The sequence below is a fragment of the Pelmatolapia mariae genome, linkage group LG15 (assembly GCF_036321145.2).
Source record: "Pelmatolapia mariae isolate MD_Pm_ZW linkage group LG15, Pm_UMD_F_2, whole genome shotgun sequence".
In the NCBI taxonomy this organism is placed as follows: domain Eukaryota; kingdom Metazoa; phylum Chordata; class Actinopteri; order Cichliformes; family Cichlidae; genus Pelmatolapia; species Pelmatolapia mariae.
Genome location: NC_086240.1, coordinates 22106338 through 22133316, shown reverse-complemented (window position 1 = coordinate 22133316; position 26979 = coordinate 22106338). Strand labels below are relative to the sequence as shown.

General features: G+C 40.7%; 1 protein-coding gene across 16 annotated transcripts in view; it reads right to left on the bottom strand.

Moving 5' to 3' along the window:
• afdna (afadin, adherens junction formation factor a) overlaps positions 1-26979 on the bottom strand; it is a 118222-nt gene that overhangs the window by 65896 nt on the left and 25347 nt on the right. For 10 of the 16 annotated variants that reach the window (XM_063494949.1, XM_063494950.1, XM_063494951.1 and 7 more), the window contains exons 2-10: positions 12870-13065; positions 12630-12742; positions 11132-11289; positions 10792-10946; positions 8823-8980; positions 5383-5467; positions 5025-5165; positions 2516-2560; positions 288-382 (exon numbers count right to left, since the gene is read on the bottom strand). In XM_063494949.1, the coding sequence (XP_063351019.1) occupies positions 288-382; positions 2516-2560; positions 5025-5165; positions 5383-5467; positions 8823-8980; positions 10792-10946; positions 11132-11289; positions 12630-12742; positions 12870-13065 (1146 nt within the window). The remainder of the gene's footprint in view (positions 1-287; positions 383-2515; positions 2561-5024; positions 5166-5382; positions 5468-8822; positions 8981-10791; positions 10947-11131; positions 11290-12629; positions 12743-12869; positions 13066-26979) is intronic. The other 6 variants (XM_063494945.1, XM_065471983.1, XM_063494957.1 and 3 more) reach the window with 3 other exon arrangements.

Genomic DNA, 26979 nt, shown 5'->3' with positions numbered 1-26979 from the left:
TGTGTGTGTGTGTGTGTGTGTGTGTGTATGTGTATAAGGGAACACTGAGTGTGAGGGAACTCCACAGGGTTTGCATCAGTGCTCGGATGCACTGGCATCAAAACTTGGTAGCATGTGAGCTCTTCCCAAATACTGAAAGCTTTAGAAAGACAGAAATCTTAATTTAAAATTGCAATGTAGTATTTTTTTTAAAAAAAGAGAAATTCTAGCATTAATATGTGCAGTTTATATAGTGCAGTATTCTACAGTCTGTATTAGAATTTTTTGTATTTTAATGGGGTGTTTACCTGGATGGCTCCGTCGTCTGTGCAGTCTGAGCCGACCTCAGTGATGCTGTGCTGAAGCCGGTACAGCTTGGGTTTGTCCCGAGAGTCTGAGCCGTCTGAACACACACAGACACACGTTCAGATTTAGAAACCAGGTAAGGCTGCACTCACATCACATTTTAAAGAATCGGCATACAGGTTCACTACACAAACTCACACATACACTGATTGACTGAAATCCCAGTAAATATTCAGCATTACTACAGTACAGAGTCAATACATAGTGACATATGGAGAGCTGTGCATTATGCACTCCTAATGTGGCACAGAGTCTGGGGTTTTTGGTGGGGCTGCAGTGCAGTTATTGATATTAGTAAGTAGGGGTTTAGTAAAAGCAAAGCAGGGCATTAGTTCAGTGAAGGGAAAGGGATAAAATGTTGGCTGCTGTGGGGGGGTGGGGGGGGTGGGGGGGGCAGGGTGAAAGGGTATCAGAAAAAACCCACATATGACCATCTTCTAAAAATAATACTGTAGTCAAAAGGTAGCTAATATAACAGATCTCCGTAGATTAGAAGGTTCTGCTATACCGACTCTCAGTTTTTGTTTTTTTCCATCAATTCTGTGCCAGTTAAAGGTTTAAGGGTGGTAATCACGAAGAGCCGAGTGCGTACTTTCACTTTCTTTAGACCCTCAGTCATTTTTTTCCCCTTTCTCTCTCTATTTTATTCATTTATAACTTTTCATATTGCAACAGTTTTTCATTGTTTTGTGACTGATGCCATTATCGTCATTATTTTGAATTTGAATACTATAAATTAATTAGAGATTAGATGCTAACATTTTTTTCATCTAAGTGATTGTTGAATTAAGTTGAATAGGAGCCACCCTTGCATATTAGTTTTTTTTAGAATATTTGGATCTAATTTATTTTGCATTCTAATGGCTCAGTGACACGAGTAGATATATGACGGCTAACTGTCTGCAACTAAAAGGATGAAAAACCAAACAAAAACACGGTGGCTGATAAACGCATTTAATTTCTTTCTCTTTTGGCAGCTTAACGAACGCGCTGCAGAAACCAGATGCCTGATCGCGACCGCACAGATCCCCTTGCAAAGGCAACCTGATTATTAGCAGGTTTGCATCTAATTTATTAACACGGAGACTGCCAACATGTTGCAATCAATCAGAGTTGGTCCACAACAATGAATACAATGTCTCTGCATCATGGCTCTTTAACATCGACCCAATATTATAATCCTACATAATATCAAGGTTCCTCCATCATTTAACAGTGAAATCACCATCCTGCTGCAACTATGTCACTATTTGTGAATAATTCCTAAATTCATGTTTCACATCTATGAGGTTTTGGTTGAAAGTAACAGTATATAGCTGCCTAATGACCACTGAATTTGCAGTAACAGTGACAGCAGACCGACTCCATCTTATTGCCATTTTATCAAAGCTACTTTGAAGACACAGCTGATGGTCATCTTTGAGTGCTGCGAGATCATGAGGTCACACGGTTGCAACTGCAGTCTACAGACACCATTTTTCACAGTGTGGCATTATGCTCGATTTAGACTTCTGCTGTGAAATATAGATGCCAGTGATGGTTGCAGCTTCTAGCATTCTGTTTTACCTGTGCAGGCTGCACTGACAGTGACATGTGGTTACATTTCTATGCAGGTGGACTTCAGGTAACATCGAAGATTATGGTGCAGGATTTCAGAAAGATTTGCAGTTACAACTATTTTACAGGTAGATTTAACACAGAAGTATAATTCCCCTGTTTTGAGTTCTTCAGTCTTTCAGTCAGTTATGAGGTAACTCACTAGAAACGTCACTTCGATTATTATCACTTCATTTGTGAGCTTCTAGCAACTGGTTAAATAAACAGATTTAGTAGTTTCGTGTACCCTTCAAATAAAATGAAGGTCAATCTGCAAAAATGCTTCCAAAAAGGTCTCAGTTTTCCCTGTGATTGGCTGGATATAATGTTAAATCCTATTTCTTATTAAAACTTTAGATCCTAAAATGTATTTAAGCTGTTATTGACTGTTTTAATGCCAACACAGAAAGTATTAAATGTAAATAAATTGTTTAAAATCACTTTTTCCTAACCTCTCTGTTCAGTACTAGTGCCTAAATCACATCTACAACATGTATCGGGGCTGTTTGACCACTATTGGCCAAATGAGTTGACCCCACCAACAGACACACAGGGAGGTGCGGTAGATTTTTACCTTCGTGGTGCCGATAGGCGTAGTAGGCATAGTGATTCCCTCGCCCTAGACAGGCAGGCAGGCACGGAGGTAGGAGGAGACATGCACAGGCCCCACACGCACAAGCACACGCACGCACACACACACGCATACGCACCATGCCATAAAGAAGGTGGGAAAGAAAACAGACAAATAGCAGAGGGTGAAAATGCAGCAAGGAAGGGAAAAAAATACCTTGTTAACCCGTTAATTGCATGGAAAGCAGGCAAACACACACACACACACACACACACACACACGATATTTTAAAAGGGCTCTCACTGTTTACATTTGTCCTAGTGTCCAAATTTTAAATGAATTAAACAAAGCAGTCCTGTAGATGACAATGCACACTGCAAGTAAATTGTAAATTCTAGTTTACAGAGTATGTATCTTAAAACAGGTCATAACAAAAAAGATCTTCCCAACAGTTTAACCACTGATCCAAACAAGTATGCATTTTGGTGGCATTACGTTGCCTGCCCTGACTTTGAGGTTCGTGCATCTTTATCTGTTTAAACTTGTTATTTTTGGTGACTTTGTGGTTTATTTTTCACCTCACGTGTTTTTAGAATCAAACTTGAGGTTAATGGTCTGCTTTTTTAAAGTGCAAAATTTTGGTTTTAGTTTAAAATCCAAGAGCAGACAGAGTGGTGTTCATTCAATCAGGTGGTGCTGTAAAGGCTGTAAAATGGGGAGAGCACCCAAACAGTCGTCTATTGTGATGCTTTATAGGGGCTCGCCTATGCCCCACAGTCAGCTTTGCCCTCTGCTCGTCATATCTGGCTTCATAAAGCTTAGATGTGTGACACAATTCTCAGCTTGAGGCTGAGACATCCCTTATGCCCATCTTTTAAATACAATCTATGAAGACACACTGAGGGGTATGCTTCTGGTTACAGGACTTCCCTCAGTAGCCCGGACATCACTTAAATACTGGAAAGTCATTTAAAAGTAAAAAATTACAACAAATTTCTTTTTATCTTAAGCCTTCTACAGGGTAACCTCAGTGTTTTTTTTAACAGAAGTGGATAAAAGTCCAGTTAATTAACACACACACACTCTCTCTCTCTCCTCACACAGACACACACACTTTGCCAAGCAGCTGTTATTTAGAAGAGCCACCAAATCAATTTCCCATCCTGGCAGTCTTCCACAGTCAGTGACCCGTCAACCTTACAGTAGATGAAGTAGACGTGTTAGTACATTCCTGGATAGGGCCCTCTGGTGAGCCAATATCATTCCAGCACCACAGTTCAAACCAGTTCAAGTGCCAATAAGAATTGGGTTCACCAACAGGTCTGATAGGTTAATGGCATGATAGGAAGAATGACAAAAAGGCCAATAAAGAAAGAGAGGGATCAGTAGCAAGAAACAAGCTGTTAAGTTTGTGTCATATTTAACAAGACATGGGTATGTTTCTCCAAAATGCCCTTCGAAAGGCTTTCACAACAAATAATCTGGGTTTTTATGTACTGCATTCCAGCTGTTATTACACCACTGCAACTTACCTCTTACAGTATGAGTGGTCCCTATTCCGTATACTCTTACATCAGTAAGCAATTTCCTATAATTCACCAAATAAAGCTTTTTCATAGTAAGTTTAACATTTTTGCTCTTTAAATCATCTTCATCATAAACTAATATGATAAAGACTTTGATGTGGCTGTTAAGATTAGGACAGGTTTTCCCCCTTTGAATAATAATTATAATAATAATAACAATAATATTATGATGATGAAGAGATTCATTATACATGAGTGGTCTAAAAGAGTGATCTCAGCTGCTGTGAGTGAGGACAGACATATTTTGTTCTAACAACACCAATCTCTGCCTGATAACTTTACACTTTAATCTCAAGAACTGCAAGATGTTTCCCCTATAATCCCCCAATAAAGAATTATCTGATGTTAGAAACCCTTCAGGAAGGTATAACCTCAGTGCAACAAGCATAAAGGAGAAGATCTAATGTCCAAGTTTTTTTATTCTGTGACTTCTCACAGTGCACTCATGTGTTTTGGAAACTTTAATTCATATTAAAAGCTACAGCTCTCTCTGATGGGGGGACAAAAGAAAGTCAGGCAGCTGTAGCACGCGCCAACATCTCCAGCTATTTTTAAGAGCTGTCTGCAGCTTTCAGTGATCGTTAACCGCCCGCAGTGGTTTTTACACACTGACAAAATGCTGCAGTGGCAGGAACAGAAACCACAACACAGCTGAAAGTGGTGAGAAGATGTGGGAGCAATAATGTAGCCGCATTATAATGTGCTTCATTCACCTCGGCAGGGAACACGAAGACAGACTCACCTTTGACCAAACCTGAGTGTTTTTTAATGCAGCTACACTGCAACCTGTTGGTCACTGTTTGCCATTACAACAACAAATCAAAAAAAAAAAAAAAAAGCTGCTTCCGCTGGTGCTGTCACTTGTAATGCCTACCAACACTGACAGCAAAGACGAAGGGTCACATATGATAGTGTTGTGGTCCTACCTGGGCTCAACTCCACTAGATAAGGCAGTTTCTCAGGAGGCAGTGAGCTGTCCTTCCCTCTGAGGCCCTTGTCATCCACTTTCCTTCCCTTCCTCCCCTGGTAGTCCGGAGGTCTCTTCTTCAACTGGAACACTAATGCCCCTGAAAATGAGGAAGACTAAATTTTACTACCTGTACTCTCAGTAGAGATTTCACAGGTTAATATACAGTAAGAAGATCAATGGTCAAAGAAAAATTACATTTAATAATAACATTTTTAAAAAAAAAAAAAAAAAAAATCTGTAATTTCAGTAAACCAGCAGCAGGGGGCGATAGTGACCAAGAAGCGAGGGGACAAGCGCCTGAGTGTGTCTTTTACCTCTATCAGCAGGCCAGTCCCTGAAGATCTGCAGTGGACACTCATTATCGTCCAGAATCACCTCCTTGCCAGACTTATCATCTTGCTGCAAATAAAAGGAGACGAACACCAAATCAATTCAAAGTTTATTCACATTTCATGCAGCTGTGCTTATTATTGACTTATTAAACAACATGTTATAACATCTCCAGATGTTGCAGTTTAGAAATTGGTTGTTTTCCCATGTCCACATGGTCCATAATCCCCATTAACTAGTTTTCCAAGACACAATATAAAGAAAAGACGTCAGCCACTAATCCTGTTTTTCCACATCACACCGTCTAAAAATGCGTGCTGACCTGCAGCTTGTACTGGTTCAGTTTGCAGCTCAGTGGAGAGCAGAAGCATTAGCAGATGAATTAGCACCTCAAATCTGAGGCCCTGGTATTCAGTAAGAGATGGGTTGTTTTGAGGAAGCGCTACTGTCTCAAGTGGAGCATCTCAAGTACCTTAGGATGATGTTCACAAGTGGGGGAACAATGGAAAGTGGGAGAGCGACAAGTGGGCTTCTACAGCATCTGCAGTACTGCTAAGTTCTGGTAAGCTAAGGGGCATAGGTTTTAATTAACTGGCAGGGCTATGCTCTTACCATCACCTGTGGCTATGGGTTGTACCAGAAGAAAAAGATCATAAATACAGGCTGTAAAACTTTGTTTCCACCGAATGCTGTCTGGATTCAGACTACACAATATCAGCTGATTGCAACATGGAACAAATGTGCAATGTGTTCGACAGTGCATCCTTCTACTCGTCGAGCAGTGTCCAGGGATAGCCAAAGAGGCTTTGGCCTGTCCACAGAGAAAAACCACCAATAAAATTCCTGACCAAAAAAAACCAAACGAATTTACTCAATAACTTTGTGAATAAGACAGAAAAGACAGACTAACTGTGGTAGTGGTTACAGGTTACACATGTCCTCGCCTCCAAAAAGTCCAATTTAAACCTACAAAAGCCTTGTAGGTTGATAATTGCACAAAGGTTAAAGGGGGAAAAAAAAAGAATTTTCTTCAACTTCAGTGACCTTGACTAATATGAGCTGATGGAGGAAATGTGAAAATCAATGAATAAGAAGATCACCAGGGTCATACACGTCACCACTGTATGTTTTTTTTTTTTCTGGCCAATCCCTAGCCAGCATTTCCATCCTGATGATATCACTTAAAATTTAAAAGCCAATAGGGGAGCAACGAGCAGCTCATTATGTCCCCAACTCTATAATCTTCTAACCTGACACATTAACCATTACAACAAACAACAATATTGTGTAATCTCAGTCCCGCCTTACACACAGAATGACTGATGTAATGTGGTTCAGGCTCCTTTAAGCCTCACAGATGAGGTCATATAACTACATCTGACAAGACAACGTCTCCAGAGAAGTCACAGGATGCAAAACAGAGCTTGAAAAGAAGGTGACTGGACTTCTTTAAGTTCTTTGAAGATGTTCCACCTCTAATCCAAAAGGTTTCTTGATTGTTTCACAGGATGAAAGATTAAAAACAAAACAAAAAAAACTTAATCCAGTCGCCTTCTTTTTCAGCGCCTTAGACTATCATGACCTGTACGACTGAGAACCTACACAGACATGACTCAACACCTAGTTTTTAACTCTCCAGAAGAGCTGGAGGCAGTGGTGGTTGTTAGTTTTTGATAGCTGTGTTTAGATTAATGCTCCCATGATGCGGATAAGGGGGGAAAAAAGGACGAGTGGGTGGATAGTGTTTACCAGTTTCTGGTATTTCTCATTGTTGCTGACCTCCTGAACCCTGCACTTTAGGGTGAACTCGCACTAGGCACAGTCAGTGACTGTCCCAAACTCCCACACTGGCCTGTGCTCGAACAACACTTGACGATGCAGACCCAAGGATGAGTCAGTCTGCCTCAGCCTCTAAACACATCACTCCATTTTGCACACTGTCCTGTCAAAATGTGTTAATTACTTAAGGCAATTTTTACACAACCAGCTGTGACTGAGGAAGTACTGGAGATCTGTGCAGGGAGTTTAGCTGAACTGTGCTGGACACACCTTTTCAACAGGCCAGACCTCGCAGCAGTAACACTAGTCAAAGGAAAAGCTACAAACACACAACAGCTAACAAGTTAGCTCAGCTGAAAAGGGAAACTAGTGAGCTTGTTACTGGTTACGATGTGCTATCAATGTCAACTCTCTATGAGATCACACAGCCTCTGTACAATGTAACCATATGAGGGCTGTGCAGTTTTGGTAAAGCAAAGCACGCTGATGAGTTACTTTTCTAAGTAGATAGCCCTGTAATGTAACAGATCACTTCACAATAGTAACAACACTGTAAAGTGAAAAGGTACCTTTAAAAGTAACCGTGTGTGTGTGTGTGTGTGTGTGTGTGTGTGTGTGTTCGTCTCCGGAGGATCTTCCAGTGTATTGGCAGTTGTTTTATACGACTGGCAAAAGCTGAGAGGACAGATAGGAGACAGGCTGTGAGCCAAGTTCACCGTCACAGTCTAACACACACACACACACACACACACACACACACACACACGCTGATATAATAGAGCATCTGCTGCTACTGTGGCACTCAGTCTGAAAGTAACTGAGCTGCATTCCTTAAGCTTTCCTTTTCATTCTGCCATTCCTGTGAAGTGGGCATGGATTTTTCTTTTCTAACTTTTATTAGTCATCTTCATTTAAACAGGGACCAAAAAAAAGAGAAAACATGTGTAAAATGTGCCTTAAAGGTGGGATATATAGCACGCTCCTCTATTGGAAGCTGTTACAATGTTTACTGACAGCAGTTGTGACCCTTGTGGCACTGACAGTGAATTTAACTTTCCACAGCCTCTCAGGAGGATGATAAAGGTGTTTATTACTGAACTCGGAGCGTCAAGGTTGTATAGTGCAGAGAAGTAGGATTAACGGTGTAACAATTCTCAGACGACAACAGAAATGGCGATACAAATGTCCCATCTCACGATGAGTCCCATGTGGAGCTGTTAAAGTATGCTAGTCTGGCAAAATGGAAACATGATTTTGGAAACATTACACCTCTAACCATGAAGATCAAATATGAGCTCTGAACATCACGCAGTGTACTCAAAAATAAAATCACATATTAAACTGTGACAAAGAGCTCAAACTCTGTTACTGTTAACATGGGTTTGATGGAATTTGCTGCAGCTGGAGGAACTAAACCTAATTTAACTCGATTTTAATTTTAGCGAGAACAAAGCAGATTTTATGGTGTTGATGGATGTGTTTACTGGGAGCGTGAGAAGGTGGCAAGATGGGTTTACAGATTTTTAAAGACAGAAGGATGTGTGTGTGTGTGTGTGTGTGTGTGTGTGTGTGTGTGTGTGTGTGTGTGTGTGTGTGTGTGTGTGTGTGTGTGTGTGTGTGTTGTGGTGAGAGGAAGCAAACTTACCCGAGCAATGCAGTACTCTTTGGGGTTCTCCTTCTCTAGTCCATACTTCTCCAGAGCCTCCACCACAGCAAAGTCAGCTGTGTCTCTCGTGGAGAGGAGGATGGTTTTATACGGGATATTGGGCTTCAGACTGTCAGCGTATATCCTCAAAGTGCCTCCTGCAGAGACAGAGTGTGTTAGTTCTGAATGCAAAAGCACTAAATACTGTTTCACACCTAGTTCTAGTTTTTTTTTTAATTTCAGTGTACTTAGGTGTATTTTTCACATTTAGTTTCATTTTTGACTGCATTTAATATAGCCAATGTAATGGTGCTAGCAGACTCCCACTTTACAAACTTCTGTCACCATCGGTTCTCGGTCTATCATTTCTTGCTTGACCTGGACGTTAAACTTTCTTGCACACACTTTTAGATGAGTTTGGGGGAAAGCAATAAATGTAATGCTTATAACAACTTTCATCTGGTGGAACATGTAGCCATGTAATGGGGACGTGTCAACTGACAATGATCACCTTTGTAAATGCCACAAAAGAAGGCTTCAGCAGAGCAAACAGGATTTTCATTACATAAAATAAGGGTTTTTTGTTTGTTTTCTTAAATAGTGCTTTCTGCCAGGAGAACGTCACCGTCTAACCACCGGCCGTCCTGCCTCACCGGCTGCATGTGTATGCGGACAGTGGTTTGAGCCATTTTTAGAGCCGGTTCACTCGTCCATCTGTCTGTCTGGCAGAGTGATTAGGTAATGCCTGAGTCACACGCTGAACCAGTCAGCATGTTTGTTTCATTCATTCGGCACGTCAGCGACGTATGTCTGTGTGCGTAAACATGTCAGCGTGAGACGCTCCAACGGCATATGGCACTTCTGGGAAGCAGCTGATGTGGGCGTGAGTGATTAGCGATGAGCAGTGAAAACAATTCACTAATAACAAAAAGTGGGCCGCTAATCCCTATGTTATATAAACAACACTCAAGCAGATGTGCACACCTGGATTCACAGAATTTAACTTGCTTTCTCATGCCCTGCCACACCAGATAAGGAGCAGCAGTGAACTGCGACGTTCAGGTCACGCTGCAGATTATCTCCAGAGTTCACGTCAGGTTTCCTTTAAGCCATACAAGGACATTCAGACTTGTTTTGGAGCCAATCCGGGTCCCTCTCTGGCTGTGCCATTTCGGTTTGTGACATAAAAAGTCAGTATTCACAGCTGATTTTCATATTTAGGTCAATTTACTGTTTACTCCAACAAATACCATCATGAATTTTAACATTTAAGATTCTGGGGTTTTTGCATTTACTCTGACCTTGGATTGAATTTGTTGAAACATTAACTCCTGGGAAGATGGTGGCAACACACACCTGAACACTCCAAACCAGAGGTGCTCATACTTGTTGATCATCAGTGAATTCGTCGATTTGATTAGCAGCACTTGGCTGCTACTTGCCCTCTTAAGTCCTATAGAAGCTGTGACTGTGGACTCTAGAGTCCTGTGCTCTCTTTTCCACATGACTGTAACAATATATCAGATTAGCCTTTGATGTTGACGATCTCGTTATTTTAAAGTAATACCACCTGCAAACTGTCAATGTGAGCCAATGTGTTCTGACTTCAGTTTACTTCCAGTGAGCAAAAACTTAAATACACAAGGGATCATTAAACATACTGTCCTCTGAGCTCCGGCTCGTCTCATCATTAAAAAAGTGAAACAAAACACTTTAACACTGTTCAATTAGTCTACATTTTGGATCTAATGGCACTATATGCTTTTTAATTTTAACATAAATGAGGTGCAGGCTATCTAATTGGGAAGGAATGTGTTTGTTATATATCTATTGTTTTTTCCTCTACCCACCCCTGAACTAATACACCTACGAGACTAGGCACAGTTGGTAATCCGAGCTCATGTTGGGATTAGGAGAAAAGGTTCTGAATAAACTCGTAAACAAGGTATTTGCAAATTCTAAGAAGTACCTGAGTCTGGCCTCCCATCGCTGCTCATGAACTCCTGCATGCGTTTCTCCAGTTTCTGCTGGCGTCTTCTCTTCATCACCACCTCTGGGTTGGAGATCGTCCTGGTAAAGCTGGTCTCCGGCATGTCTTTATAAACCTCTGCTGCCAGATTTTCTCTAAACCAAAGAATAAATGGGACAAAAAAAGAAATGCAGGAAAAAAAGGAGTCAGATGAAGGAACAGAAAGGTCAAAAGTTTAAATCACTATTCTGTTATTTTCTGGAGTGTTCTGTGCTTTTCCTCGCATTGAGAAAAAGAATCTCTGAGGACTGTCAGGATGTAAGATGAATGAGTGTGTTACCCGTCCTCGCGACTCAGTGTCTGATCGTCTCCATCAGGGATTCGGGCGAATTCCTTCTCCCTCTTCTTTTCCTTTTTCTTCTCCTTCTTGGACAGAGTCCTCTTGAAGTTCTGTATCACGCCGTCCTTCTCCTTCTCAGGCCCGTTACTCTGACTCTTCTAGAAAAACAAGAGAGTGAGGCTGAGTGAGAAACTGCTATAGATGCACTCATTTGTGGGTGAATAAGTGGCAACTGAGCAGTGAGCAAGGAAAAGAAGAAAATCTTCAGCATCTTTGTGACATTCGAGAACGCCAAAATGTCCAAATTTGACTGAGGGCCCAAAAGGACTTTTAAAACCCACTAAAACCTGAGCAAAACACCTCTTACAAGGTCAAATAGGCACACTGCAGTGCTCCCCACAGGCTGTTAAATTAAGACAAATAGATTATCAAGAAGCATAATCAGCTGTCTGCCCAGTAGGCCTCTCATCCAGAGGCTGGACGTCAGTTCCCCATTCTAAGACTGGTAGTTGCTGTCTTGCTCTGCATCGTCAGTGAGCAGGAAGACGTAAACTACACCTCCACCTGCTCCAGGTTCTGATCAGAGCGGTCCTGTAACTCCCTACAGTGAAATGCTCACCACTCTTGTCACAAATAGTACTGATTAGTGTACGTGTAAACAATAATACATTCCACTTTTAAAGCACAAAAACGTTTGGGAGGCTGGATGAGGTTGTTGGTAGAGCGAATTTTTATGCACATTGAGTCGCCGAAAATTGAGTTGTACACTTCACAGATTTTTACACTTCCTAATTTTTTATTACATTACAAATTAAAAATGCATCATTTATTATCATTAAAACTGGTTAGGGTTAGTGGGATAAAGATCTAAAAACTATAGAAAAGATCACAGTTTGAAAAGACAACCTGAAGGAACAGCTGAAAGATATTAAGGACCATAAGTGTAACCTGGCAGGAAGCCAGCTGGTACAAAACATGAGCAAATGAAAAATACCAAGAAAATTAAAAAAAATTTAAAACTTGAAAAAGATTAAGGAGGGTTGCTAAATATACCCGAGCAGCTCACTGAAGTAAAGTCTATGTGTAGGAAACACTATGTTCCATTTAAAGGCAGTATCACATATAGAAGTAGCTTCCCTATTGGAAAATGAAGCTGAGTACAAGTCCTTAGCCAGTGAGCATACGTTTCAGTTTTTAAAGCCAAATCAGACACTCACTCGTCACATCTGGTTTCAAAATACCTGGATGGCTTCCTTGAAAGCCCTTCATTAACCAAGCGGCATCCATCTTTTATATACAGTCTGATTATATTCTAGTGGCAGCTGGTGCCTTTCCAATGCGCATTTGTATCTTTGTGATCTTGAAGAGCTGAACAAAGTGATTTAAAATGATTCGTTTTTCCTTGACAGGCTACGGATGAATGGAAGAATAATTCATCTCGCTAGTAAGCCTAATGATTAACAGTGAACACTTGGACCGAACAGTCAGAGCAGCTGACCTTGGGCAGGATGTCGTTCTCATTCTTCAGGACAAAGCGTCCTTCTCTGTCGTCTTTGTTCCAGTTCAGCTGCACAACAAGAGGCTTCTCGTCCAGGTCCAGCTGACGCTCTTCTAACACAGACACAGAAAGACCAGTTTACCAGAGAGCCATCCATTTCCTACTCTACATTTTTACGATTAATTTGATTCTGTAAAGTCTGTCGCGCTTTTTCTTGTATCAGAAATCTGTGGGACTCACCGCCACTGACATGGACCTCGTACAAGGAGTATTTTGGTGAGGACAGCATCCTCATGTCTGGTCTGAACTTCTCTGCTAACGTTTCAATGACGTCCTGCGTTGTCGCTGTGCTGGAGACTCTGATGCACTTGGTAGCAAAGTTACCGGCGACCCGGTCCTGGAAGTAGAACCTCATCACGCCATGGAACTCCAGGTCCTTTTAGAAAAAATACAGGAAGAGAGTCACTAATTCTGTTTATACAAGCCGCAAATTACAAAAATACACCAAACATTTACATTCAACACAATTGCGTTTACATGCAGAGTATAAACACATACTTGGATATTAACACTGAAGACTGAAAAAATAGGGCATAAACAGTAGCTTAGACTTATTATTAATGCAGGACGGCGCTCTTAAGGTGGCTGTTCAGCAGCCTCGACTGTGGCGGGAGAGCAAAAAAGCAAGGCTGGCTGAGATCCAGAGAGCCGAGTGTGTCAGCAGGTTGTGCGACGACAGGAAAAGAAGGCTGATCAGTTATTCACCGATATGGACTGTCAGCCCACATGCATCAAGTTTTGAGCACAACAACTTACTTCAGTGACACCGGTTCTTAAATAGACAAGATGAATGTTTGCCGTCCAAATATCACATTAAATACTGAAGATATCACAACCATGAGGCATGTCATTTTGGATAAACTTTCAAGTAATCAGAATACTTTATTGATCCCTAGGGGAAATTATTTATTATTTATTTATTTAAGTATACGTGTGAAGTATATTTGAGGTCATAAGTGAGCGTAATAGGTCCCTTTAAAGCAGTTCAACACAGATTAGTTCCAGTTTACTTTGAATTAAATCTTAAGTCTGTACTTAAAGTCATTTGTATATAATTGGTATCAAATGTTATTTCCAGGAACCTTCCTGATCTGCACACTGATTTAATGTGTTCCAACTTAGTTATCTACTTTATCTCAGCACACTGTGCAGGTCCAAGGAAACCTCTCCAGAACACACACACACACAGCCTGTGTTACACAGCTACCCAGGGCTATTTTCTCTACATGTGTACAAATTCACTGCCTACATGTAGACATTTCCTTCATCTGCTACAGAGTGTACTACAGAACAAGAATGTGTAAAACCTGATGTATGTATGCAACGCTGTGCTGACGCAGCAACTGTAGCTCGCAGCCTGTGCACACACATGCATATGTTATGGCTCAGCAGTAAATCTGCCTCATATTTCATCATAACCGCCACCAGAGAAAGATCTAAGGTATTCAGGAGCTTGCCAACATTGCATAGCTAGTAGCCGCTATTACTCTGAAAAAGTAGGTGATTGTATCTCACTCTAGGGGACAAAAATAAATTGAAAGCGAGAGACAAACTTGTGGAAAGATATTTAAGTAAGATGAAGGCAGCTATGAACACAAAGCCATATATAGTTTCTCACAGATTGGTTTCTGGCATCATGGGGGGATGCACGCCTTCTTAAGTTCAGCATTAAATATTGCCACTTTAAGTTGAATGCCAGGACAAGTGGATGAACCTGTGGAACAAAATGCAGATACTGCTCGAGCACCATGGTCCAAGTAATGTTTCATGAATAGTGATGTCATTTTCAGAGAACCCATTGGTCAGGAGGTGACAGTTATATATATTCTCAGTGGACAGAGTAAGCACTGAGAGAGTGTGTCTTTAAGGTTTACTTCATAAGAAATTGTTACATTTTATTATGGCAGGAAAGATGTTGTGTCTTCACTGTGGATCTCCTAGACCGCAGATATCTTTTCTGTCAGCATGCCAACAAAACAACTCACATGCCAGCTTTCTAATAGGGGATGCAAACAAACAAATTCAAGCATTTAATCCGAGGCTGAGGAGTGTGTGCAGAAAAACTACACTGATTCTGCACAGTTTGTGGACTTTGTTTCATATAGAAAAAACAGGAAAATAGAAAAGAGGCCGACAGAAGTGAAAACGTTCCCCGCCTCTTTCTAACTCGTCGCCTCCCCTTCCCCGTCGAGTGGAAACACTGAGAACAGTTTCGATAGGCAAGGGTGGAGTCGGGAATGTGCGCGCGTTGTGATTTACTGCTGGAATGTGGGTCATCGAAGGCTGCCGTTGTCAAGCTTGCGTAACTGTTGGTTACAGTTACCGTGGAGACACTGAGGTTCAAACAAGGCCCAGCTTAGAGCGAGCGGTGGATAATTAACACACTGGTCAGTACAACGGCAGACACCTTCTGGGGCCACTGGGAACTGTTAAGGGCAGCCACGTGTAGTTCAAGTTCAATGCACCTCCAGATGATGGTGCATTCCTGCAAAGTCTCATCTCAGCCATCTACACCACCACGTTTGCTAAAATAATCCAGCCCTAAACTCCTGAAACTCATAATCTTAAAGTTGTGGACCAGTACTGACATTGCGTCCACTCATTTCCACAAGTTTCCAAGGGGGAGGGGATTTAATTAACTCTAACCAATCACAAGAGACTAAAGCAGCAGCATCTAACATCAGCTCAATTTGCACCACCATTATTGTACAGAGAGTACACAGTTCATGTGTCCCTCCAAAATACAATGTTTGGTTGCACAATAACTAAATCATGAATTACAATAAATTCATATTTAGTCTTATAGTTATAATTTTTTTTGTTCGTTTTTATACCTGCAATGTATAACACAAAAAACATCTTACTAAGTCAGAAGCACTTCTTTATGTCAATTGATTAAAAAGTCATTGATTAAACTCTTGAAATCAAGCTGTCGAACATTTTAAATACAGGGCCACAAGTGAGCAGGCGCCTTCATGTTGTCCTTCGCTCCAACATCCTGAATACTTGCAATAAGGACTGGTCGCAAGCCCGATCCAGTAGCGCCATGGCTGTGAACTTGGGCTAGCAGCACTCGCACAATGGCACAGCTGCAGAGAGTTTACAATTAAGTTTATGCACCTTTCTCTCCCCAACCATCAATGCTTTGATCTACAAACTGCACACAACTACACATTTAAATAATTTGTAAATCACACTCATTTTTCAGAATCCCTTTACTTTAATAGTTTAAAAACCAACAGTGTACACAGTAAAACAACTAGTAAGGCTAAAAGCTCTGTCTCCAGTGTGAGTGCTGGGTGATAATCTGAATATAGTCAACACTGATATACCTCCATGCCAACACACTTGTTCTGCAGGAAACCTAAAACTGGACTAAAGTGAAAACAGTTCAGCATGTTCTTCCATTTTTTTTCAATGCCATCCTGTCTCGTGCCACAAAAAGGCACGCAGTGGCTGTGTGAATATCAGTTCCCAGCTTCATAGACCTGACATGAGTGCAGCGTTAATCCGGTGTGTAAGCAAGTCTTCTTTAAGATCAACTCTAAACTTAATTTTGTGACCTATTTCAAGCACTTACTTCGCTAAAATAATAAAATGTGCAATTATTTTTATCTTTTCAGCTACTACAACCTGGCGACCCTGACTTTGAGGCTGAGGAATGTTTCAAATAATGATAGTGATTTTATGGAGGAAAAATTATCTTTGACATTATTTTTGGACAGAAAAGGAAAGAAGGGCAGGCAAAGGAGACAATACTTAGACACAGGACTACTGTTACTTTATTGTCCTCCACAGTTGACAATTGTCTTGGATCAAACCAGATTATAGGAAATATTAGAATAAAAAAATAAAATTTAGGCAAAAAAATTCAAACATATCAAATAAAAGAGCAGAACAGGAACAAATGGCTCCGTTTATGCCTCTGCAGCTTTCACTCCAATAATCCCCAACAGCTTTTTCTGTTTTCTTCCATATTTCACAGACAGCACATGGTTTGAGTGGAAATGCTAATGCAGCAGTATACCAACAAACAACAGCCCGGACAAGAGCTGCTGCGCTCCGCCTGTCAAACGCACGCAGTCCCACATTTCCAGTCGAGTGATGGCAGAGAGGTATCAGCTGAGGTTTAGGAGAGTCTTTGATGTTCCACTAGTTCTGTCAGCGTGTTTATATATGCTGGGTCGACATATGCTCTATGTACACAAATTAACTAATGCCATGTAATTACTGCATGTTAGACCATATGTGGCACTACAGAAGTTTGTGCATCTGTGTAGTTCCCTTTCTTCACTGTGTCAAGCATCAGGGAATGCTCGCGTACACTGAGTGAGTGTAATGCAGGCCAATACCATAGATAGCTGTTAAGTTTTCAATTTATTAAGCCCCTTCAATTCTCACACAAATAGCAGATGAGCTATGTCAGACTTTAGTTGTTTCTAGTTTTGATTTTTGGTAGTGTCCTTGTCATTACTGATAGCATTCAGGTTGCATGGGTAGTCTGGCTCCTCCAGGGTGGCATGAGAAAGTTTGTGTCCAACAAAGACTCAAGAATAACTGTCGTTATATGAGAGCTGGACAGGGTCATTGATAGGCATCAACACCGCACCAGGACTATATCTATTTTTTCCCTCCTTTATTACCATCTTGCTACAAAACCCAAACAAACCCTTTGTTTGCATATGTGCAATATTCCTAATATGTTGTGAAAAAACACTGACACATATTTAGAATATGTAAGGAGGCTCATCTCTATAAAATAGGCTGTTTTTGTCATCACTTTGTTATTTAAGTATCTGTGGCAGTAAATCCTCCTCCTTCCTTTGTGTTAGCATTGGATAAAATCACAATGTCGTTATTAGAAGTGAAAACTGAAAGTAATTTAGTCACTGCAAGCTGTAGTATTTCTCTACTAAACAATCTCGCACATGCTTAGGTCTTATTCTAAAACTGTGTGAGAGCGTGCAACTAACAGCGACAGTGGAGGGAAACCATACTGCGTGAGATATAACCTGGATTTTCAAATCCAACTGACTAACAGCTCAGGGTCAAAGGTCTCTAAGGGAAGAGTTCGAAGGTCACGTCTTTGTTTGCATGTGTAAGTGAGTTTACTTCACACTGCGGCTTTTTTTTTTTTTTTTTAAAGAGCTCCCACCTGGTGCTTGTCTCATGTGTGGGAGCAGTGGATTAAACTTTAAGCCAAATGTAGTGTCATTACCGTACAAGACTAAAAATAAATAAATAATAGAGCAAATACTTCACCCTTTTAAAATAAACAACCTTTTCACAGGGTATTAGCCAAGTAATTTTGTACCTTTGAATATCAGTATGTAAGCACTTTGAATAAAACCAAAAATATGTTCATAACCCTAAAGTAATATTCAGAAACGGTCACATTAGAACTACAGACCTAAAGCAAAAAGCTGATGTCTGGTAACTACTTCTTTTGGCTGCTCCCTGATTTAACTCCACTCACCCTCTCTCTTGCACCCTCTTTAGACACACCAACCCTCAGCATGCCTGCTCAGTAAATCCATAAATCTTCTCTTTGGCTTTGCTCTTTTTTTAAATGCTTCATTCCTAATTCTGCTTGGATAAGTACAAGTTAACCCCCTGGAGTGACAGTATTCAAAGAGGGACAACAGGACGATCTGGACTATTAGGAAGACGGTCCAGACCTACCATATTGGTCTGTTGGCAAATAAGGTGACAGGAAGGAATTTAAAACTTTATTAAAACATTTCATTATTTTAATGGCACAACAGTAGGAAATCAAATCAAAAAAAAAACATGTTCAAAACAATCCTGTAAATCTTCCTATTTGCAAAGGATTTTTGATGAGCACACGTTTGTCCAGTGCTGCCTGAGGTCAAACAGTAAACTGGAAGCATGTTGTACAGGATGTTACAGCCTCTCTAATACTCATCATTAACTCAGTGTGCACCCTCAGCAGAAGTTATGAAACAGTACTTCCACTTTCTGTATACAAGGGTCACTGGTACACAATCCAAGAGAAAAAAACAAGTCAGTGTCAGGAGAGTTTCTGAGGTCATTAACCTGAAGGTTACTTAAAAAAAACAGCAAAAAGATCATTTGTCTAAAATCATCTCTATTGTTGTGGAATGTAGTGGAAACTCTTGGCTCCGGAGTGGCAGGTGATGTTGTCCATAACATCATAAACCATTTATAATTTTTACAGCATGATAAGAAACAGCAGAAATTAATGCAAAATGAAAATAAAAATTAAAAGGACTATTTTCCCCCACTTATTAATTTATTTTCATAAATTTTGGAAGAAAAATCTTTTGTAATTACATTTATTTATCGCCCAGTCCTGACTGAATACATGCATCCCTAACTATCAACTTGCTAATATAGTTACTCTTAATTATTAACCCACGTTCACATTACACATATGAAAACCAATAATTTATATAATTTGTGTTCACGGTTTCAGACTGCTAGTATAACACAACATGGAGCGACTATGAGTTAGCCAGTCAAAAACTTTGCCTTTCTCCACCTAATGATAATGGACTTTCATCAAACGTTTCAACAGACTGCTCGCGCTTTCATCAGGTTTTTTGCTTGTAAACAGCAGTGTCAGCATCAACTCTAGTAAAGTGCAACCACACTTTTTAGCACTCAATTCTCTCCACCTTCCTCACAAAGACCGGGGTGAGGCAAAGTTGCCCCGCCCTGACAAACACAGGGAAAAACTCTCTACTGAGAAGTAAATAGGGAACCATGCATCATAGATTCAAGTCTTAAACAGTAACAGAGGTGGTCAGATCAAATGCGAGAGATAACTTATGTACCGGGACCCATTTAACACCAGGTTTGGGTACCCATTCCTACTGACATCATCATGTCTCACTTTCTTATCATCCTTTCACATCTCTTTCTCACTATTCTCCCAAGTAAAAGCAGCACGGCCTCCGGAGCCTTCTTAAATCTGCCCTAAATAAATGCAGCGTGTGTGTGTGTGTGTGTGTGTGTGTGTGTATATGTGTGTATATGTGTGTGTGTGTGTGTGAGAGATAAACTTGTGGGGGAGTGGTGGGTAGGAGGTTATCAAGTGCTAAGGAAACTAACCAGACCTCCACGTAAACCACTCCTGGGCTCTGATGTGTCTCTGCTGTGCTGAGACTGAGCAGAGCTGCTGTCTAAAGATAACAGAGATACCACACAGTACTCGGGATAAGATGGACACCATTCACAACCGTGCAGCTAAACGATTCCATACTCCTGGTTCCCATCTTTCAATTCTCTGATGAATCCATTGGCTGCATGCAAACACCGAGATCTAAATGAGATCTCAAACTCGTTATTCCCAGCAATTTACAGGAAGAACTCTTTATAAATGCTGTTGCTAAAAATACAAATCATCCATGGCTCATTGGTTTAAATGCTTGGGTTGTCTTGAAACTAACATTATTCCAAAATATCATTTAGAAAAGGTGTGATGCCACAGTGCTGACATAACAAAAAAGATAAAGCACTCCAAAAAAAACATCCACAGTTGAAATCTAGAGGAGAAACCAAAAAATTATTAAGCCAAAACCCAAGTTTAAGGCCAACATGCACAGCTCAAACCTGTACATGAGTTGCTCAGCGTCAACTTAGATGCCAGAGGAGGCCATGAAGAAACTTTTGAAAAGTTTATTTCCAAGCACCACTTTTTTCCAAGCTTTTTCCTTAAAGGTATAAAACTGTTAATGGGAACAGTAGGTTAAGTATGGTAAGTCAACACCGCGGTAAGTCAACTACGAAACTGGTGTCCTGCTGAGCCTAATACTCTGCTGGAAACCCTTTGTAGACTCAAAATAACTACCTGGAGTTGTTATGAACATGACTGCCGGGAATGAAACTTGTTTCTAGAAGGACTTTAATAATATATGTTGTCATGTATGATTTTGATGTCTGGATAATTTTCTGTGTGTAGCAGTTTTAATTAAAATGCTCTTGTTGCACGTCTCTGTGGCGTGGAAACCAATCCAGAGAGACGTGCAACAAAGAACCCCAGCTGGCATGCAATCTCTGTTATAGAGCGTGTATCTTTGACACCAGGACACCTCAGAAAACACTTTTGACACCAAATGTAACCCAAGGACACCAGCATTTTATATTTGTTACCCTTTTTATCTGAATGGAAAACATGCAGGTGTGCACTTGAACACACCTGTCATATAAGCATCTTGCAGACAGTAAGAGCAGGGCACCATTTCCTGAGTTTGGCTTTATTACACATCTGCTGCACCAGTAAGCAGTCATTTCAGCTGGCTCTATGTCTGATCTCAATTTGGGGAGGCTCATGCTCACAGGGATGGGATTGAACTGCAATATGAAAACAATTACAGCCAATAAAATGTTTCCCATTACTTGGTCATGGTCAATTTAAGGTCTCAGATAAATTCTAAGGAGTCTAAGGACAAGATCTCACCCTCTATTGTCTTTCTGAATTTGGCATTGAGGAACTTTTTGGGATAAAACTGCACACTTATCACTAGATTTGCAGCCTAAAAAAAACAAAAAACCTCATTCTAGGCAGCATGTGTCCCTGGTTTGGACGGCTTACAGCTAAGCTGCTATGTTGCTGGACTTCAAAACCACAGCTCTGATCCCCACCCTAAAATACAAATAAACAAAAACAAAAGTGCTTAACACTGTGATTTCACCCTCTCTCATACTGCAGTCGTGTTTATAATTAAATACCAATACTAGCAAACCAGAAAAAGGTGAAACCCCTAGTTTCCATGGAGACACTGAAACTTAAATTTGGATTTTTTTAGTTTTTGGCACTGAAACGATGAATTTGAAGTAGGGAGGAGAGGAGCTTTCTGGGTGATGGCTGTTTGAAAATGAGAACAGATTCCAGCTGCTGTGCGTCATACACACACACGAACATGAGCCTAATAAAATGAACTGAATTCCTGAGTCAATATTGTTGCAGCCCCACCTGCAGAAACATGGGGGGATTCCTCCCTAAGCCCATGTCTAAGGTCAGCTGGACCGAGGTTTTTAAGGCAGACGTGGGGAGGGGAAAGTCATCCGAGCGGAGGCATTTCAAAGACTTCACGGCATACCAAAGAAGAATAAAAGACATGAGGAGAGGGAGAGAGGTGAAGACGAGAAACCCTGAAGCAGGAGAATTACTTTCCCATTCCTTTAAATAGCCATGGGATGTGAGGCTTACACCGCATTATCCTTGATATCAAATATCTCACTGATACTTGCGGTTGCAGATGTAATATCAGAAATCCCATCCTCTCCTACTTTTCTTCCCCCACTTGAATACAAGTTAAGGGCACACCCTCAAGCAAGCTCTCGATAAGTGTAAGAATAAAGCTCAGTAATAAATCTTTAAGACCTGTTTTGATGGTGCACTTAAATTTAAGAACATTTTAACAACTTGTTTTCAGGGATAAACGCGACATGCTGTATATATGGGCCGTTTTGTAGGTCCATCAAAGGAGGAGAACAAGATGTCCAAAAAGCAAAGCCGTGGGTCACATGAAGAGATAAATCCTCATTTAACTGCTGAGCTGGAGGGCAGAGCAAAAGATTAAGCAAAAGTGCCAGAAATGCACCACTTGTCATTCCAAATGTGTGGAGAGAAACAGAGTAACTCAGAATAACTACGCTGTAAATATGAGTGTTTCCACACACTTGCATCTCACTTAGGTGGGCTGCCTGGGTATATTATTAGTTTTCTCTATTAAAATGTAGGGAAATATTTGTCAGGGGCAGTTATTACAATATAAACAGCTAATCAGTAGCCACGTAAACGTTTAAGTCTCCCTAAGCTTAATGTGCAAGGATTAGAACTGAAGACATTTCCAAAATGTTTTTATTGTAGTTAGCTTTTTCTTCTTCTTTGCTACTACAACTAGTTTTATTTCAAGTGATCTATAACAAGCTAGCCATTCCTGTGTCCCATTACTTCACATCCTTCAAAAAAATCAGCTGGTTCTCCAGTGAGTCTCTCCTCCCAGTCAGATGGACTCCAGCTCCCCAGTCACAAGCTGCAGCAATCAACATTTATTCTTCTGCTTTGGAAATCCAATGCAAGCTAGACAGCTACTCTGACAAGAACCTGTGTTAGGCAGGTTGGAAATCTATTGGAAACATTCACTGTACAGTGATTCGGGAATAACTTCTCTACAAAACAAAAACATTCATTTTTGTCAAACATCAAATATAACTGGGTAGTTTAGAAGTGTGTTGGGAGGTAGCATTTAAGAAATTTGGAATAAAGTATAAAGAGACATAAACCACATGCTGACTCAGTTATGTAGACATCACAAGTCTCAAGAAACACTCTACCAATGTCTACACAAATGCCTTCCTCCAATCCAAAAGCAGCAGTGAAATGGCTTATTTCAAGGCAGGAATTCGGCACGTAGAGCACCACCATTTGATTATGTAATGCAGAACTGTTGTTGATTTACTGCTGACCTCTAACTTTAGAGAGAAACACACAAAACCCATAAGGACCCCTGTTGGGATTAAACTTTCTGACCAATCAGGTGATGGACGCTTAAAAAAGTTCCATTTTCAAAGTACTAATAAATCAAAGCTGAACGCATTAAACTGGAATGACTGTACTGTTGTAGAATTTCCTGCAGAGCAAAAACAAACTGAACCACCAGGAAAAACAAAGCCGTGCAGCTGAGGTTTGTTGTCCTGAATGAATGACTAAAAGCACACATTTCCTCTGTGGCTGCGAAGAAAGGCCTCTTTGTTTCAGGTGAGTTTCTGCTTCGGTATCGGGCTGCCCAGCCTCCATCCCCCATCCATCCTGCCCACCCAGTCATTCTGACTGAGTAAAGCATTGTGGGAAGGTATGGCATAAATTTTCTGGACTCGTGCAGTGATGTCTGGCCACAAATCAGACCTGCTCAGCGCCTCAACGCCTCCATCAGCAGCCCAAAAAAAAAAAAAAATCTGACAAGATAATCATGATAAAAATGGTTTTTTCTTTGCTTTTGGCATTTTTACTGCAAAGTTCTCATTTGACTTTGCTGTAAATGTAAGAGGTGTGCTTGATTTGCTATGTACAGGGCTTTCACTCTTCCCTAAAAAAATTTTTAAAAACTCATTTAACTCAAATGACAGAAAGAGTTTGGTCAACAAAGCTATCTAGAGCAAGGTCTACATAGCTGAGCCCTTCAAAGTGTCATTGTTACTGGTGTCCTTGTGAGGAGGGGTTTATGGCTAAAAACGTTTGCTAATCAGGATCTAGCTCTCTACCAACAGCTCTTTGCTCTGCTTATTTAATCACTGAAATTATCATTGAAATGAAGGAAATTCCCTGGAAAAATGTTTGGTTCCTTTAAACTGTCAAGCAGTCCTCACATGATGAGGCTCACATGGCAACTACTGTAGCAAACAGCTATGTTTCACACATTTTAACATCTAAATTAAGGTCTGTTCATGGTGACTGGTTTACTATTCATTCAAAAGAAAGAAAAAAATAGCATAGGGGTTAAAAAAAAAAAAAAATTCTCTTACCGAAGTTAAGTCTTTTTAAACTGGTAATCAAACAATATTGGAAATGTTGCTGAACTCTGTGACACCTTGCACAACATGCCAAACAAACAGGTTATATCATTAGATCACTGAGCTTGGCTAACTTAGGAGCAGAACCTTGCCTTCTATGCACGTTAAATTCCACACGCCTTAGCAGACTGATAGGTTGGACTGTCTATCTGCCTACCTACCTGTATTATACTGCTAAAGTGACGCCAATCCACTAGCATACGTCTGGCATTCATCACCTGGTCAGACACTCTCAAACAGTCCTGTGACAGTCTGCCTGCTACCCGTTCAGATGCAGCACTCATTTAAAGTTTCTCTCAGAGGCGATGTTTGTTTTGCTTGGCATTGTGTTATTATCCAATGTCTTCCAACAGCTGACACACTTGGCACTTAAACTGCAACAACAATATATGGTTGTCACCAAAATCTCACAGCGTACCTGGACTTGCCTCGACACACCATTTGTGAACCAACGTGAACTATGGAAACTGACTTGTCTGTATTTTAGGAAAGGGCACTATTCTATATTCCATATAAGACGTGTGGCCTGCTAGGATTACCTGCCATAGTTTGAACTGGACTTTTTTTTTTATTTTTAAGTTCCAACACAAGACTTTCTGATGGTTCCTGTCGGCTTTAGTTTTTGTGCAGCAACATCTAATCTCACCAGCAGGAGAAAGAAAGAGCGGGCATCAGTTGTACCGTTCATCAGACAGAAGCCGAAAAAACAGGCATAACCTTAAGCTGCACAACTTTAAGATCATCCTCCAACTGATGTGACATATGTATTCAAACATGATCTTAGTGTGATTTAATGCAAGATTAAAATCATCTTAACACACCAGAAATTAGTAAATACAAAAATGACTTGTGTTAAAACAAATTAAAAGCAACAGCGTGACGAGTGCAGTGCATTTATGTTGGTGTGCAGTTGGAAAAACTGCTGAGGCAAAGCGCAAAAAGCATGAACAAAGCTTAATTTGCTATAAAAGACTTTTCACAATAGACTAAAAAAGGGAGAAGATGGAAAAACTGAGCCATTTTCATCATAAAGAAGGTGAAAATTGGGCATAAATGCTTTCTGCTAATATGACCCTACATAAAATCAAAGTGGATTCTTTCTGCATTCGTAAACAGAACCCATTGTTAAGAGAATTTATTGCATTTTGATATTCCTTTGGCACTAAATTACTCAAACCTCAACACAATGAAAGCTGGCCTGCATGTGTGCTATAAAAACAGCAACATGGGTTTTTGTCCTATCACTCTAAACTCTGGTGGAAACATTTAAAGCAAGACTCAGAAACTAACTGGATAATGAGAGGAAGCATTCACTTCTGCTCCATTTACTGATATTTTTGCTCTCATTCACAGTAACTACAAAGGAGGAGAGAGAAAGAAGAGAGGAGGTAGAACAGAGACTCCAGAAACAGCCAGAAAGGTCACACATGCTCTTCGCTGTGTTTGTGTGCTCGGTGTGTATGTATAAGAAAGATCAATAAGAGTCTGCAGCAGTTTACAGGGGGGCTGGTTAAACACTGTACCTTGTGATCAGGGCTATGAAGTTACACGCAAACACACATACATGTGCACACACAAACGTGAATGTGTGACCTTAACAGGAATTTCTGAAGGTCCCAGCGTGCAGAGAATAGAGAAGCACTCTTAAGAATCCAGCGTTCAAACACACAGAGCACACGACACGCTGACAAACACACTCGGGATGAGGCGCTGAATTATGCAGGTCCGCCCACATCTCGCTCTCACAGCCTTGGAGTGACTTTGGTGCAGAGCAGGAGGGAGGAAGTGGCGACAAACTATCAGAGTGACCAACAGACCAAAACAGTCTGACCGTGCAGATCGAGCTGAACAGTAAACAACCTGATAAACCAACAGAGACTGCCTGAGAATACCACGAACTATATTTCAGCCAATCCAGGATGTATTCGTCCAGCCAAAATTACACCCAAAGTGCCCACATCTTTTAGCACAGGAAGTTATTTTTGTCCATTTTCCACCGTATCTAAAATCATGGAAAGATTAGGGGAAATTAGGCCAAACAAGAAAAACTTTATTGCACATTTCACACACACAAAGCATGAGCTACCACAGTGCGCAGCCTCAACTTTACAGATAGACTTTACAGAAAGCAAGAAAATTAGAATTAGTTTTAACAGTATTGGTAGAGACCCAGGAAATAACCCGTCTGATCCAAGTAACCTGAGAGGGTTGAGAGTTTTAATGGTGTATGATCATGTCAAGAGAGGTCAGAAACCATGGTGTGGAGGTATGTGCTGGAACTTAATGTCGGCCTGGGTCCTTTAGGTGCAAACTAGATGTGTTCCTGGTGACCAATTATTACAGTCAATTAAATAGGAGGGGGAAAATTGTGAGAAATTTTGACAGTTTTTCCAGTCTAATAGAAAAGGTTAAACTTTACCCACTCATTTAGGAGTCAGTGAAAACTGATAACCATATTCTTCAGATGATGCTGAATGTGTTTTGCAACATCTATAACCTATCACACTCTCTCACACAAACACATACACACACTACATCTGTAATGTCAGTAGTGCTAACACAGCAGCCCTTTTTCCTCCTTGCAGGCCTGTGCAGAATGTGGTTACACACTGATCCAGCTGCGTGAGTGGTTGCCAATTTACTCTGAGACAACCAATCATTTTCTACACCATAATAGTGTATAGGAGTACTGGTAGGCAAGGCTTTCATATTTCTTTCTACCTTGCTT